This window comes from Lichenostomus cassidix, chromosome 14 (assembly GCF_008360975.1).
Source record: "Lichenostomus cassidix isolate B80296 chromosome 14, HeHo_3.0, whole genome shotgun sequence".
Taxonomy (NCBI): Eukaryota; Metazoa; Chordata; class Aves; order Passeriformes; family Meliphagidae; genus Lichenostomus; species Lichenostomus cassidix.
In genome coordinates this window covers 7,190,223-7,206,852 of record NC_139495.1, presented here as the reverse complement: position 1 = coordinate 7,206,852, position 16,630 = coordinate 7,190,223, and the positions used below count along the sequence as shown (strand labels likewise).

Sequence of the window (16,630 nt, the reverse complement as noted above, 5' to 3'; positions counted from 1 at the left end):
ATCTACAGGATATGCAGGAGACCCAACAGCAATCCTAAAAGAATGAAGGTTACAGGTAAAAGACAATACACAGTGACAGGAATATGAGTGAGCAACCACAATTACCACCGCTGCTTGTGTGAGGAAAGATTTGTTTTACTCTGTACTTTTTTCTTTTCATTAAACTAGTAGTTCTGTGTGCAGTGAATGCAGTAAAGTCTGCTTGATTATGGATTTGCATTTGGAGATTGTCCTTGTCTGTACAAAGTCAGCTCCCACTGTCCATCTTCCTTTACCAGGAACACTGCTCAGCCTTCTCTCCTATTCCTGACTACCTATTGACAGGAAGCTTCAAGAAGCTCTGTATATATGAGACCTTTATCCAAGTTTGATTAAAACCAGTTAAATTCACAATTTGTCCCTACAGAGGTGCAGCTGACCCAGCAAGCACTGCAGGTAGGAAGTACCATGTGAGCCTTTACTCCCTAGAAATGCAGAAGAGAAAACCACAAAAGTAAAGTTACTTCCCAGTGAGAGCATTTTATCTGCATGCAAACATTCAATTTGGTTCTAAATTAGTTACTTATAAATCTTTTATATCGTTTTTATTGGACTAATAGCTCAGGATTCATCCAGATTACACCAACACTTTTCACAAGAGTGCAGGCTCTGACCTTATTCAGATGCTCCTTAGTAAGGACTAACCAAGGAATTCACTGGCTTTGTGGTTGTAAGTCCCCATGGGGTCCCATCATTTCACTCCTGTAACACCAAACCTGTGGTTCCTTATTTTGGGTAAGATGTTTTTTACAGCACTGATTAACAATAACTGGCTTCAGTACATTGATTTATCTTTCTTACAGAAGTAGTATTTGAGATTTTAAAACAATCCTCAGCACCAGTTGGGAATAGCCAGCTCTCTCATTTCTGTGGGTCTTTACTGAGTCTCAGTTTCAGCTGGCTCTTGTTTGAGTTACTCCTGCTCTAGTATAATTGCAGTGTGTCTTTAAGCGATTAAAACTTAATATGAACGTTCAGACGTGGCAGAGCTGTAACAAAAGAGGTGAACATGTTCAAAGCTTAATTTTGCCTGGAATGAGTAACTGAAATTCTGCAGCTCCTGACCCTTTTCACACCTTCCCAGGCTCAAATGACCACAGGGAGGCTCAGGTGGGAAGGGACCTTAATGCCTATTTGTTTATTTGCTCCTCTTTGGGAATTCCTGCTGGTTTGCAGGTGTCTCAGAAGTTCTGCATCCTTCTGAGCCATGTCCCGCCACCACCTGTCCAACCAGCAGGCAGGAGGTGGTATTTTTTTTCCTGAACCCGTTCAACAGGCACCTCAGTGTGGCCGGAGCCCTCACTACTGACAGGACGCTTTTGTCCACTGGTCACGGCTGTGTGAAGACACTTGGAGGTAAGAACCACCATAGGATGCTGTGGGATCCCTGGGATGCTGTGGGCTACAAGGATGCTGTGGGATGCGCAGAATCCCAGGGATGCTGTGGGATGAGCAGAATCCCAGGAAAGTTGTGCAATCCCAAAGCTGCTGCCCGATGAGTGGGACCCAGGGGTGCTGTGGGAGCCTGGCAGTGCGGTGGGACGCCAGAGATGCTGCGGGGTGAGAGGAGCCCCGGAAATGCTGCGGGACTCCTCGGGAAGCCTTCGGGGCCGCTGCGGGGGCTGGCGGCGGGGCCGGGCCGGCTACTCTTGCCCGGAGCGGCTCCCGCGGCCGCTGCCCGCGCCCCGGGCCGGCCGGAGCCGCAACCCCCGGTGCCCAACGGCCCCAACGGCACCGCCGAGGCCGGGGGGACGGGCCGGGGCCCTGCCCGAGCACTGCTCCCTGCGCTGCCCGCCCGGCCGATTTGCAAGTGAGATGCACAGAGCCCCAGCGGGGCTCGGGTGGCTTTGAATGTTTAATTGCGGCCGGGGCAGGGACGGGGGTGTCGGAGGGAGTCGGTAGCCACAGCCCCTGAAATGTCCTGACTGCCGGTGAGGAGCCCATAGAAAAGCAAGAACCCCCGTGTTCAGGAAATAAGTTATCCACTATTACTTTTTTTCTTAATGCAGTTATTAACTCTTTCTGTAGCATAGCAGCTATTTCATTCGAGTTCGCCTCGAAAGCGAGGGATTTGATAGCCTTGTTCTCTGATACACCTTCTAAAGTTATAACGTAAGGATCAGGCATCCCTCTTCCCTCCTGATATCCTCATCTATCTCAACTCCAGCACTGCCTGTGATCACAAGTCAGCTTATTCCTACTTTATGTTCAGCTGCTGGTACTTAAAACGAAGCTGGAAATACCACTTCTCTCAGATGTCTGGCTTGACAATAAACTGGAGACTGTAAATTTTGTTTTGCTTTTATCTTTATCTCTCTTAAACAGGTTGCATTAAAGTCAGATTTTGCTGCCGTGAATACATCTTGTTAATGTGAAACTCCCTGAAATTGTCTGTATCCAGTAGTGCTATGGAGCAATTTTCACCGTGTAAGAGGAATTGTTACATGTATCTGGTAGTATCAGGCAGTATTTCACTGACACAAAACTTATAAATGAGTAGAGTGGCAAGACCCTATCACCGAACGTCCAACTCCAAAGGAAACAGAAATGCCGAATCAAACCAGTATGAGAGCTGTGGTGACAGGAGGCGGCGGCTATTGTGGATACAATCTGGGATGTGCTCTTGCCAGAACAGGAGCTTCTGTCGTTCTGTGTGACATACACGAGCCTATGTGGGAGATTCCCAATGGAGTGGTGTGGATCCAGGTATGATAAATAATATTTTCCCAACAGTCAAAGTTAGTTCATTTGCCTTTTCCATAATGTTTTACTAGTTTTCACAGAATCCAAATATCTAATTGCCAATTATTTCAAATTCCAGTAACCTTTTCAACTGTGTGAACATCCTGCATGAGTTTTGGTGAATGGATTTTAGGATGTCTGAAATCCAGAAACCAGTGAAACCTGTAATGCGCAGAGCAGTTTCACTCCTGACTCCTCAGGATCCTGCCCTCATCTATGCCTTAGTTTAACCACCTGTAGAAAAAACACAGGAGTATTGTGAACCTTAATGAATGTCCTTAAAGTCCTTTGGGTTCTATGGAAGAAAAATATTATCAGCAAGTACTGAGGTGTAACCAGTTTTGAGTCTCGGGATGTATCGCAAGTACAGTTCTATATGTGCATTATATAAATGGATTCCCTCTGTGCTAACCCACTGTATGACAAATGCTCACCTGCAGCTTTGATTTCAAGTCCAGAAATCTTTTCTTATGTATTACAGACAGATATCAGGGACTACAGTGCCATACTTTCCGTCTGTGAAGCGGCTGACTGCGTGTTTCACGTCGCTTCATATGGAATGTCAGGAACAGAGCAAGTGAGTCCACATAGTTTTGTTTTTTTCTGTGTGACTGCCCACACTGAGAGTGAGAGACTGGATGCTGTAACACTGCATGATACATTTAATCTCTCCATATTGCCCTGATGTAAATTGCTTTGTGAAAACTGGAGCGCTAGCTGCAAGCAGGCTGCTTGTAGAGTGATTTCTTCTCCATTAGAGGCTCCACCAGCATCCTGGGAAGGTGTTGGAGACAAAAATGGCATTGAAATATTGTGAAGACAAAAGGAAGGACAAAGGAGGCTGGTTCCCTCCAAAACCCTGATTCTTCCCTAAACCTTGACATGGATCTCCTAGGTGTAAGGTCACTAGGAAGAATAAAACCTGAACTAAATCATAAATTATTTCATATATCTAAATTATAATGATGGCAGTATTTCAAGTCTTTCATTATTTGCCTTTGGGTAAAAAGCCATAAATATGGACTTGATGTAGGACATTGAGTCACAATTTCATAATTATAGTTACAAGTACACAGACACAGAAACACACCCTTTTTTACTTTATTTAATAAGAGGAACTTTAGTAATTACCCTGTCTGGATAGAACAGCTCACTCAAAGTTGTTTACCACTGAGCAATGTGTAATAGGAATTGCTCTGGGTACAGGCAATTGGTCACTAAAGTGCTATTGAAACACAGATATTTAACATACTGCCGCAAGACATATAATAACTGGACATGTATTTTAGAAGCTCAACAATCCTTTTTGCTTCAAGTAGAGTGGTCTGTAAAAATACTAGAAAAATACAGGTATAGTTTAAAAATAATTATTAGGCTTCTTTAAGTCTGAAACAGCAGTCCAGCAGTCTAGATCACATTTTTAATGAAAGCACTAGATTATTTTTATTTGGGGACATTTTTAACATCCCCCTATTGAATTTGATTTGTATTATTACTAAAAAATGCAGAATTTCTTTCTTTTTCTAGTTGCATAAAGAAGCAATAGAATCTGTAAACCTTAATGGAACAAGATTCATCATTGATGGTACGTATTTAACTGTGCCATTGGGTGTTAGCATAGCATATCAAATATTATATCCCATTTAGAGAAACCAGCTGGCCTTTTTGGCACATTCTATTTGTTACCAACTACTTTACACTGTTGGCAGAAAAGGAGGAAACACATCATGGAGGGGTTATGCTCAATTCTGCAACGAGGTGTGATAGGAGAGCCAGCACTGTAGTTCAGCTACTTCAGCTTTTCAACACCTTGTTTGACTGATGTCAGAATTTGTATCTATGTAAGGAGTTAACCAATTCCCTGTGTGTTTTGTAGCAGTTAACCTGGTTGCTAATAGCTTGTACACAAGCAGTGGGCAGGCCTTGAAGCAGAAGGACTTCTGTCCTGATGCCCAGCTTATCAGGCTGGGGAAGTTCTGAGGCACAGTACTGGCACCCAGCTTAGGATGTGCCAGAGAGTAAAGCATTTGCTTCTACCCTGATGTCTTCCCTTTGAATATCCTTTGCATTTCAACTCACCCAGTCACAGAATGGAAGGTTTTTCTCTTTAAAGAGTTGACACTTTCTTAGAAAAAACATCACACAAACTTTTTTGCCATGTTATTTTCCACTGAAGTAACTGAATTTACACATTGCTACAGCATGCAAACAACAAAACATCCCTCGGCTGATCTACACCAGCTCAGTAAATGTGGTGTTTGGAGGGCTTCCTATTGAAGATGGGGATGAGGAATCTTTGCCATATTTCCCACTTGAGAAGGTATTTCAGTTGTACCATATTTTCAAATTTCCTCTTTTTTTACTTTCGTGTTTCTGAAAAAGCCTGGAGTTTTTATGATGATGTTTTGCCTGATGGAAGAATAAAGGCACAAAAAAGGCCAGGTGGGATGAGAGTTTGACCATCCTGCTCTAGTGGGAGGTATCCCTGCCCAAGGAAGAGGGGGTTGGAATGGAATGAGATGATTCCTGAAATCCCTTCCAACACAAATCATTCTGTGATTCTGTGAAAGAAACAGTATTTTTAATAACAATTTAATTAACATTTACTGGGGGACAGTGCCACATGGAAGTGAGCAGGATAATTCAGGCCAAGTGTAATGACTTCAAAACTTGGCATTTGACTTTTCTGTTACCTGAAGAAGAAATCCAGATTACAAAGTAGTGATCAATTACATTCCTGGCAGCATTCAAAGCATACATATATTTATTGCTTCTCAAATGTGCTGAAATTAATTAACTAGATTTGCATACACAAAAATGCTTCCTTACTGTAGAGATATCCATGTGTTTCACCCCAAACCTATTACCCCACAACTACTATATTTTAAGGTATTTTTTGCCACCTGCTAAGTAAAAATTAGTGACGGAGAGATGCCTCTCTGCCCTGTCATTTCAGGAATAAATGTATTTGCTTTTTCTCTGTAGCTCGTTGACCATTATTCCAGAACCAAATCAATTGCAGAACAAATGGTACTAGCAGCCAATGGATCACCACTACAAGGTACTTTTGACTGAGCATGAATTCATAGTAGAATTTACTCCTCCTCTTCTTGTTCCTCCCAAAAATCCTGTGTCCTATATCAATCCTTCGTGGACAAGATTGCCCAGCAGTTATGAAATTAAGTCACCAACCCCCTTTCACAAATGAAAGTATTTTCACTTAAAAATGACCTTTAATCGGGTTTAAGTTCCCACAATGTCTTTAAAATATTTTAGCATTGTAGCAATAAGTTCAGTATGTTAATGGAAAACAGTAAGACAGCTATAAATTAAACAAAAACAAGTGTTTAATGTCACTGTCTCATGCAATATAAGTAAAACATGAATGCTGGTTGAATTGTTACATACCACACACCCCCTCAAGTTATATATTAAAATCAGAAGTAGCTACCTGAGCCTAGAGCCTGGAATTATTTATTAGTGCTTCCCAAAGTTTTCCGTGTTGAGGAAGCCAGTTATACACTTGAATACTTCAGCTCACCTGTGAGATACTATAACTGCCAGTGCAAAACAAATTAATGTAAAGTGGAACATGATTCTACGTAACCAACTGATACTGAGCTAAATTTAGCTGCGGACAACTTACAGAAAAGGCTCTTCACTTGATACTTGCAGAGGGCTACAAGAGATAGAGAGTCCATGAAGGGAACCTCATCCCAACAAATTTATTTTGTTTAAGAAAATAAAGGGGTTTTTTCCCCATTTATTTCCGTAGCAGCTCTTCATATCAAAGCCTCTTCTAATTTTAGGACCAATACACAGTTCTGCATTTATCAATGAAGTTAGAACCACTCAGTGTTCCAAACATCCAATTTTGATCCTGAGCCATAGCAGGATTGAGTGTTTTATGTTTACAAGTACTATCAAGAAGAGTTATTAGCAGATGATGAAACAGCCAACTTATGTACTTGGGAAGATTCAATTTTTATCATTCCATTGAGATTATCAAGAGCTTCTACCTCACTCCAGTGGGAGTTGCACCTGCTGTTAAGGAAACCTTTCAGCTCTACCTTGTACTGCTAACAAGTCCCTGCTTCCCATCAATAATTTTTGGGGGATAAGTTGGTTTCGTTCCACTATCCAATATATTTTCAAATAACCTGCTTGCTTCAGCAAACTCATCACCACAGCTGGCACATTCATTCACTGCACTGGCACAGGGACAAGGGACTGATTAGAAAGAGATTTTTAAATATCTGGTATTTTCTAGGAACACAAATATGCTTGCAGGACTTCTCTGAATCTTATCTTGCTGTTTTGCATGTTCTGATTCTCCCAACTTAATATCCAAAGCAACACGTTTTGGTATGTATTGTTATTTAAGGTAGTGAAATGAATTTATTTCACAGTAGGTTCTGCTGCCACAGCCTTTGGTTCATACAAAGACACAATGTAGTCATGTGAAGGTCTTTTAAGAATGTTCTTATCCCATGTTCTAGGAGGTGGAATACTCCATACATGTGTTCTTCGTCCACCAGGAATCTATGGACCAGAAGAGCAGAGACACTTGCCAAGGCTAGCCGTATGCAATTTCAATTTTTTAATCAGCAGAGTTTTCTATGATATGGGTAAAAAGTTGTAAGGAGCATCACTAATTTGTATTATAAGTTGACTGATCCTATTGGGTAACAGTCCAACAATTCATTTGTCTGCTGAGTATACTAAAACCTTTTTTAACAAGCGTTATATCTGTAAAGGATGTGGATTTAAAAAGCCTACTTTTGAAATACAAACACATGAAAATCCAGCTTTATAATTTAATGATTACTGTAAGATACAGGCCAATCCATGATATTTCAAATGTCTGTTTACATGCAACTTACACCAAATGGTTTAAAATATTAATGAAAAGAGATGCAGCAAAATATCTTATTTCCAGCCTCAACTATTAACAGCTTTCACTGTCCAATGACGCAGTTTCCAGACCAGGAAGCACACTCTGGTACAACAGGTTACTGAGGGACAGCAGCTCTTACTCTTTTTCACTTGCTTTTAAATTGCAGGGCCAATGGGCAACATTTAGAACATGATCCCTGTAGAATTCTATGAGTCAATTATTTTAAAAGCATCAATATAAAATAAATTTATAAACAGCTGGGAGGAAATAATAGATACAAGTTTGCCATATAATAAATGTTTTTGGGTTATGGCCAAGGTAGGAAATTATATTGGAGTCAGCCAAAATATATTTTCATAATCTTGTAAATAATTTTAAGAATGGCAAATGTCATTTTAGTTAGTACCTTCCAGTTTTTCCTAGCCAAAGCTATTTGATAAATTTGATCCAATTTTGTGAATACTTTTGATCCACTCAGAACTGTATCTTACCTTTCCATACAATATTTAATTTATCCCAAGAACAGACTAGTATTTTTTGTAAATTCAGGACATATTGCAATACATCTTTTGACATTTTCTCATGAGCTCTTTGCTTCCCTTGATTATTTTTAATTGATTCATGTATTTTAAATTTTTTATAAGTAAAGATAAACCTACATTAAGCTGGACAAGAAAGTGCACTTCACCACATTCTAAAACCCATTTTGCTTTGGTTTGTTTATGTTTACAGAAGATTATTGAGAGAAGGCTATTTACCTTCAAGTTTGGAGACCCTTCTGTTAAAACAAACTGGATACATGTAGAGAATTTTGTACAAGCTCACATTCTAGCTGCTGAAGCTCTCACTTCTAGAAAGAACTACATAGCTGTAAGTACCCAAAGAAAGCATCAAAATTTTCATTTGACAGTGGATCCTGCCTCTGTATCCTCTGCTATAGTAACCACTGCAGTAATGATTGTTATTGTCCTTCAGCTTATGTTGTTTTCTGTGTTTTGAGCTGATGAATGTGCTATGAGCAATGTGGGATGGGCACAGTGTTGGCTGTTGGTGTTGGTTAAGAGATGGAATATTCAGTTCTGTAAGATATCTCCATCTTTGCACTTTTTAAGGAGTGCAATTGATTGAAACACAAGCAGGTTTTGTGACTTGCATCTGCTCATATTTGATATTGCTGTATTACTTTTAAGCTATTCATGAGGAGTGAGATAAAGCAAAAGAAGACAATATATATGCACTGTTATTTTTACTAACTTGTCTCTTCTCTGCCTATTCAACAGAGTGGCCAGGTGTATTTCATTCACGATGGTGAAAAATCGAACATTTTTGAATTTTTAACTCCACTTGTACGTGCAATATTATTCTCCAAGTACATTAATTTATTTAACTGTATGCAACTCCAGCTTTTGTGTGCATGTTACATTTTGTATATTTGCTTTGGGTGTGAGAGTTCCACATGGAACTCTCTGAATGTGGGTTTAATTCCTGCTTGAATTTCACTGTAATTAGCACTGTAACAAAGCCCACCTAAAATACTACATTAAAGCAATTGCCTTCCCTGAGGCCAAAGAGCCATCTGCACCAGCACCCTGTCCTGAGCTGTTACTGTCTTCATTTTTGGGGTGTGCAGCTGGTAATAATGGCTACTTTGGGTGGGCAAAAATATATAAATCTATAAAATATAAAGTTTTCATCTGTCCATTCTTTTCAAAATACCTTTTTATTGTTAATGATAGGCTCAAAACCATAAACATGTCATGATGTTAAACTCAGTATCAGCATACCATGACATTTCAATTAATTATTGTAAATTTTTCCATTATTTTAAGACTGACATTTGAAAATGACACAGTGTCTGTGGGTGATATTTAACTGGAATCCCCTTAAAAATGAAAGATAGTAAGAGCAATGATTAATTTTTCTGTTTTAACAGTAAATATTTCCACAAATATCTTTTATTTTGAAACTTTAAAACGTGTTTGAAGCATCTGGGGTTTTTCACTATTTTTAAAATCTTTTTCAGTTTGAAAGATTAGGTTGCAGTAAGCCATGGATACGTGTTCCTACTTGCTTAGTGTATGCATCAGGTAAAATACTTTATCAAAATTTCACTTTCCTGTCCATGCTACCCTCATTCCTAACTGTAATATAATGTTGTTTTGTTTTATTTGCCCACAATTGTCATTTTAATGAATAAAATAATATGCTGTGGGCTCACCTAGTGTTCAGCAGTGTGAAATTCAGCTCTGTGCAGTATGAAACTAGTTGAAACTAGAATGATCTCTTATTTAAGTCCCACTACAACAGGTGTTATGTAGTACCTAACAGATATATAACTATGTGGAGTTAATTATAAAAAAAGTTAAGCGTAAAACTCCATGACTTTATGAAATTTGCTGCATGGGTAAATGTCTTGCTCTCTCCACAATCAATCCCCTTGTGCAGCTCAGATAGAATCTGAGTTCTCTGTTGCCACATTTTTATGAAACTTCATGACCTCTTCACTAGATCTGTGCCCAACCCTCCAAATCCTTTTTCCACAAGCACAATAATTAAGATGAAATCTAGCCCCTTGTGAGCAAGTAGTCCTGATGGTGTCAGTAATGGTGGCCTGAGCTCTCAGGTCTGTGATTATCCTTCATGAGCATTTACAGTATGAGATATGTCACAATCATAATGGCAAAGCAATTTATTCTTGTCACCTCAAGCAGAAATCTTTTGTTATGCAGCCACATTAATGGAACGCCTTCATGCGACTCTGAGACCATTCATTGACCTGCCCCCACTGCTGACCAGAAATGAGGTAAAGTCTGTTTGTAAACTCCCTTTAATTCCCACAGGATACATACATGTTAATATGAGGGAGACTTTTAAGATTAAGTCAGTAGAAAATAAAAGCCACCCAGTGCTACTTCAGCCTCCAGCTTCCAGGACAAATACATGCATCGTGTACAATTGAGACAATATATTTTGCTTGCTGCCATGATTTTTGGACAGAGCTTATGCTTGCAGTCTAGGAGAGGCTTCTTCAGTTCCTTTCTTCCAAGGGCCAATATCCTGTATGACTTGGCTGGGCCTTTAGGCACCTAAGAGATTGCTTTGATCTGCCTCTGAGCAGAGATCTGCCTCTGCCTCTGTTCTCTAAGCAAGAGAACAATTGCAGAACATTTTTTGTGGATGCTTACAGATTCTACTTTGCATATTTTAATTCCTCTTTGTGCTTTCAAGATTCTCATTTTGAGTGGACAATTTTAAAAATAATGTGCACAATACTCGTAAGATATTGATATAATGTTGTGGGGGGTTTTTGTATTTTACATTTCCTTTAACTGTGCCTTTCCTACCATTTCCTACCATTTCCTACCATTTCCTACCATTTCCTACAGTTCCAGTTGCCTGTATTCATACCTTTGTATGTTGGCTCTTTTGCCCTGTAGGTACTGATCATTTCTGTTACTCACACATTTCGAATAGACAAGGCACGGGCTCAGCTGGGGTACCACCCTAAGAAGTTCGACTTTGCTGATTCTGTAGACCACTACATGAAATCCAGACCACAAACCTCGACTTATCGCCTCTTCCTCAATGTTTTTCTCTCTTTCACTGTTGCTTTAATTTTGTTTTTGCTTTCTGTAAAACTAGACAGCCTTTCAGATTTTAATTTTTTTAAAGAAAGAGGACAATGACCTGCATAAACTGCGAACTGACAGTATTGCTACCCAGATCATTCTCACCTACACAACAGTTACTGGCACAGTGCAACAAAGAGGCAGCTAGTTTCAAATTTACAAACAAAATCATAATAGATCAGTGGCTGGACCTGAAAAATTAAAATACAGTAAACAATTACTGCCAAATAACTGAAACACAACCAGAGTAAAGATTGTCTCCTTTATTTCAAACCAAAACAACACCTTTCCAAATTGGTTGCTGAAGTAAATGAGAACCTGCAGAAAGAACAAGAACTGCAGCCAGCCTGCAGCACTTCTCCAGCAAAAAAAAAAGGCTGAAATAAGGAGAAAGACTGACCTTCTGTCATAACTCACTACCTTGGGGTACAGAGAAACAAGCAAAGGGACAGACAGAACAGATTACTGCAAATAACACACACCAGGCCTACAGAGACTTCACATTGTGTGGTTTGGTGAACTAGATGTATCACTGTATCTGAGGCAAAATAAAAGTGTACTTGAAACTTTGCTGAAGTCTGTGCTGTGCCTCTGCACGATGTCCCAGAATTGCTCCTTGCCCTGCCCCTGATGCAGAGCTAGAGGGTACTTGCTGGTAGGGTTTTCCATGAGTCAAAACTGGGTATTTTAGTTAAACTGGAAGTTACTAAGTAATTTACATTAGTTAAGTGTATTTATGTCACAGTAGAGGAATCTGCCACTATGGGTTGGACAGATCTTTGTACAGCTTCCTTCACCCCCTGTAATTATTAAGGGCAACAACTAACACAATTAAGTTGCCTCCCAGCTGAACTTTAAGCACAAGTCTGTCTCTGCATCAAATTTCTGAAGTACAGTAGTTGTGCTGAGCAAATCCCTGCAGCAGCTAAAGTGAACAATGTGCTTTTCAAATTACTATTCAGCTAAAATGGACCTAAAGCACAGTCTGGGAGGCTCCAGCTCCTTCCCATACACCACTCACAGTGGGAATTTATCACAGAAATCTCCTTCCATCTGCATCTTTCCAACCTGTAATGTGGGGAGACAACAACCAAGGGCAAGATGTGAACAGTAGAGAGTTTGGGAAAGGACTGTGGATGAGAGCTTGAGGAATCCTGGTCTGGAGGGGAGTAATCATGGATGGATTTGAGAATTCTGGAGAAGGTGACAAGGCTGGTACCTCCCCTCAGTCCAGGGCAGGCAGCAAAGCCCAGGCGCCTAGCCCGCTGGTCGGACGTGCTGCAACCCAAATGCAGCACGGAAAGGCAGAACCACTGAAAATTATAGTGTTTCTCCTTTTACTTTTAAAGCAAGAGACTCACACAGTGCGTAATCGCTTTTCCCCAGCACATATCACAACTTCCTATTTATCGACTTTTATGAACGTGACCGACAACCCCCAACAGCCACCTCCCGCGGGCGCTGCGTCCGGCCCGGACAGTGACTATCGCACCGTGCCGGCACCGGGCTGCCCCGCCGGCTGCTCCCGCGTTCCCCTCGTGCCAGCGGCGAAAAGGAGTCGCCGCGGAGGGGACAAAAACTTGTTGGCAGCGGTGGGATTCGAACCCACGCCATCGAAATGACTGGAGCCTAAATCCAGCGCCTTAGACCACTCGGCCACGCTACCGCCTGGCTGCTCCGCCGCCCGCCAGGCCTCTTTCAGGGGGGCAGAGCCGCCGTTCTCCCCATCTACCTGTCTATGTTGCCCACCCGCGTCCACGGCACCACACCGCCTGCGGCGGCCGCCGTGCTCCAGGAACGGCGCTGCTGCCGCTGCCACGGGCGCCGCGCTTTGTGTGCCCGCGGCTGCCGGCGGAGCCGCCGGGCCCGGCCCAGCGCAGTCCCGCCCCCGCCCGACAGGTGGCGCCGCTGCCCCGCGCCTGGCGCCGCTCGCGCACGTGGCCCCCGCGCTCCGCCGGGCTCGCAGCCGGCTCTGGCTGCCGTTCCACCTCTCTGGCCCAGGGCCGGCCACAGCTTGAACCTCGGCGTCTTCCTACCCAGGAGCCCCGGCCATCGGACCGTGCCTCGGGGCACTTTGTCCGTGGCAGGCCCAGGCCGGCACCTCGGCAAGGCGCTGCCGAGCGGACTGTGCCCCACAGCAGCTGGATCACCTCCAGCTTGTCTTCAGGAGGGCTTTGCCCGGCGGCGTGGCTCCGCAACCCCAGCGATGGCCGTGCTGTGGTCACTCAGGGTCGAGGGTAGCCCTTGGCTGGTCCCTTCGCAGCCGCGATAGCAGGTCTACACACAGCTCCCGGCCAGAAAGAGGGTCCATCTTGCCCCGTTATCAGACACCCACTGCCTTCCCTGCCCGCTGCAGTTGCCTATGGCGCACCAGAGCACATGTGCTGCTCAAGAACTGCCAGCTCACTGCGAGGCCAGCGACCTTCCCAGGCAGCTGGTGACTTGGCATCGCAGTGTGTCTTCAGCTGAACCATTCCCACCCGACACGGGAGGCCTCGGCCGCCTTTATCTCGCTGGCAGCTGGTGGCCGGGGCTGCCCGAGCACGGCTCGTTGTGTGCCGCAGCGGTGCCTCGCTTACCTGCTGCCGCTGAGCTCGGGCACGGAGTGAAGCAGGTGCTTTCCTGTCCACCTCAATGAGAGAGCTGGGTTTGGCAACCAGAGCCAGATTCAGCCTGTCACTGGTGAGTAGAAAGATGAGTTCTCATGTGCTGGGAGTCCTGCAGGAGAAATTTGTATAATTACTTTGTGGACAGAGCTAAAAATATCAAGACTAAATGCCATGCAATTAAAACAATTGCATGGAGAAATTATGTCCACCATCGCCCTTCTTCCCTAGCAATTCATGCATTGGTGCTCCAGGAAGTTTTAGGTATGTGTGTTACATGCACCTGCCATATGGCTGGAATGAGCTTTATGACCAACTTGATTTACCTTATAAAACCAGATTGTCATAGGAGTATGAGGGCACAAATTGTCAGGGAATTGATTGATTTAAAGGCAGGTTTTTAATCTGGCTTTTCAATGAATGCAGAATAAAATTGCTCTGAAAATTAGTATCATTTGGGGTGTGCTTGCCTTTTTCCTTTCAAAACCACAGTTCCCTAGCACAGTGATTTCTAAAGGGAACCTTATTTAAAGTGAACATACTGAAACTTTACAACCTACAGTGCTCTTGGGAAAAATATATGCAATGCTGAATATACTCAATGGAAAAATAACATACTAAACTTGTAGGTCGCTAATTTCCTAGGTTGCCATTTCAAATTAATTTTGAATATTTTCAAACAAAAAAATAAATGTGAATCAAACTATGTAAGTGTTAAGGATATAACAGAAAATGTACAAGTAGAAAACTAAAACTAGAAGATACAGCATGTCTGGGCCAATACCTCATTTCAACATGTCTTTAGTTTTTCATCATCACTGATTGTTCTTTTAAGAAAATGTTATAGAGAATAGAAGCCCCAGGCTTAAACCTGGGAAACAGTACACCATTGCACCAGGGTAGCAGAGCTGGCTTATTTAAAAGCATGAGAAATGTGTAGCTTGAGAAAGCATAACCTATGTTCCTAATAGGGCAGAACACTCTTCCATGACGATTCATGGCATAAGTCGGCCATGTGCCACTAGGTTCCTTTTAGTCCAAAATGATGCCAAGTGTTTTGTGTCCAGAGAAGGGCAACAGAGCTGGTGAAGGGTCTAGAGGGTAAGTCCTGTGAGGAGCAGCTGAGGGAGCTGGAGGTGTTTAGCCTCAAGAAAAGGAGGCTCTCTGCAACCCCCTGAAAGGAGGTTGTGGCAAAGTGGGGATCAGTCTCTCCTCCCAAGTAACAAGTGACAGGACCAAGGGAAATGGCCTCAAGCTGCATCAGGGGGGGTTCAGGTTGAATGTTAGGAAAAATTTCTTCACTTACGGAGTAGGTTAAGCTTTGGAACAGCCTGGCCAGGGAAGTGGGAGTCACCACCCCTGGAAGTGTTAAAAAAAAAAAAAAAAAAGACATGGCACTTTATTATACAGTTTAGTGGGATGGTGGGGTTCAGTAAAAGGTTGGTCTTGACCTTGGAAGTCTTTTGCAAGCTTAATGATTTCATTATTTGCCTGAGTTTAAAGCAAGCTACTCTCATGACTTGTTCAGTTGTGCTCATGTATCACACCAGTTACATCATTCCGACGTTATCAGTAGCCTACCATGGCAGGTGGTGATTTTTTAAACCATTATCAACACATTTTCATGCAGTGGGAACCAGGCATCTGGCTTCTACTAGGCCTTCAGAATTAATTTGATGAGTCTGTACTCTTCCCAGGCCCTGCCATGAAGCATCCTGACATCACAGCTATGCTGGGTACCTCTCTCCTCAGGGTGCTCAGCTGGGTTGACACCAGAATGAGAGATGAGGAAATGCACGTTCTGGTGCTCATGGAGCAAAAATGCTCAGTTATTGATGTTAATATTTACCACAGTGATTTGCAGCTGGGAGATGAATCTGGCCTCAAGAGTTTTTCTGCACAATCACTAACGTTGCAAATGTGTTTGAGTTTAAACTCTGCATGAATGTGAGAAAAAATGTGCCTGTAGGAAGCAGCATTAAACGGGGGTTCAGTCAAGTGTCTGCTTGATATTCTCAAACCAGGGCTGCACCCTCAGCATGGTGCTGGAAATTGGTGACAAAATTACAAGTACCCTCAAACTGCAGGTGCTGTTCCTGCACGTGTTGCTCCCTCCAGTCCCCCTGCTGAGACACAGTTTAATTTATCTAAGTAATGGTGGCGGCAGGCGGGTTTTCCTTGCAGAGTCAGAGCATCTGCTCTGCGTGTTTTTAATTAAATATTGGTAATCTTCTCATGGAGATTATCTCAGCACTAACATTACAGCAGTGTTTTTCTGCTCTCTTCTGAGAGCGCAGGGATTGTGCATTTTTCTGTCTGTGATGCTGCAAGAGACCATCCATCTGTCACGAAGGACATACTCACATTTTCCAGTCTCGGTTCTGTAACCCCTACTCATGGTAAAATGCACTAATGAGGATTATTTACATGAATAAGGGATTGAACAGCAGTAAAAAAGGCAGACTCTTTGCAGGCTGCCAAGTAATACAATTAAGCCAGAACCTATTTACACTAATTTCCATGTAACTCATGAAAGGATAAGGAGTTTTGTTTAAATTTTCCACAAATTCCAGGTTGAGGAAAACCTTAAACATGGGCATTTTCAACCCAGAAAGCCAGTGTTTTAGGAAAAATGCAAATGTGGGTGCTTTGAGGAAATGCGGTCTTTGGAACTGGAAATCTGGTGCACAATCCTGCCATTTATTGTGGGGAAATGT

At 42.5% G+C, this 16,630-nt stretch overlaps 1 protein-coding gene and 1 non-coding gene across 4 annotated transcripts; one reads left to right on the top strand and one right to left on the bottom strand.

Annotated features, from left to right (window-relative positions):
• The first annotated feature begins 1,739 nt into the window (after nucleotides 1-1,739).
• On the top strand, nucleotides 1,740-11,873 carry LOC146430760 (putative short-chain dehydrogenase/reductase family 42E member 2). Of its 3 annotated transcripts, none has more exons than XM_085074693.1 (12): nucleotides 1,740-1,849; nucleotides 2,365-2,745; nucleotides 3,263-3,358; nucleotides 4,309-4,366; nucleotides 4,983-5,101; nucleotides 5,767-5,842; nucleotides 7,281-7,363; nucleotides 8,411-8,548; nucleotides 8,959-9,024; nucleotides 9,702-9,765; nucleotides 10,408-10,481; nucleotides 11,116-11,873. In XM_085074693.1, exons 2-12 carry the CDS (start codon nucleotides 2,587-2,589, stop codon nucleotides 11,362-11,364), a joined length of 1,182 nt encoding a protein of 393 aa, XP_084930819.1. In that variant the 5' UTR covers nucleotides 1,740-1,849; nucleotides 2,365-2,586; the 3' UTR covers nucleotides 11,365-11,873. The 3 variants fall into 3 exon arrangements, with proteins under 3 accessions (XP_084930819.1, XP_084930817.1, XP_084930818.1); XM_085074691.1 differs by having other exon boundaries at nucleotides 1,765-1,970; XM_085074692.1 differs by having other exon boundaries at nucleotides 1,765-2,016.
• A 1,018-nt stretch (nucleotides 11,874-12,891) lies between these two features.
• TRNAL-UAG (transfer RNA leucine (anticodon UAG)) lies at nucleotides 12,892-12,973 on the bottom strand. The gene has a single exon. It is a non-coding gene; the product is annotated as a tRNA-Leu (tRNA).
• Nucleotides 12,974-16,630: the final 3,657 nt, after the last annotated feature.

What these genes read in the sequence shown, in the direction of transcription:
- LOC146430760 (XM_085074693.1), top strand. Translation starts at nt 2,587, where the DNA reads ATGCCGAATCAAACCAGTATGAGAGCTGTGGTGACAGGAGGCGGCGGC. An exon ending in ATGGAGTGGTGTGGATCCAG is followed by an intron (nt 2,746 to 3,262) that starts GTATGATAAATA and finishes TATGTATTACAG; the next exon opens with ACAGATATCAGGGACTACAG. An exon ending in TTGCTTAGTGTATGCATCAG is followed by an intron (nt 9,766 to 10,407) that starts GTAAAATACTTT and finishes TTTGTTATGCAG; the next exon opens with CCACATTAATGGAACGCCTT.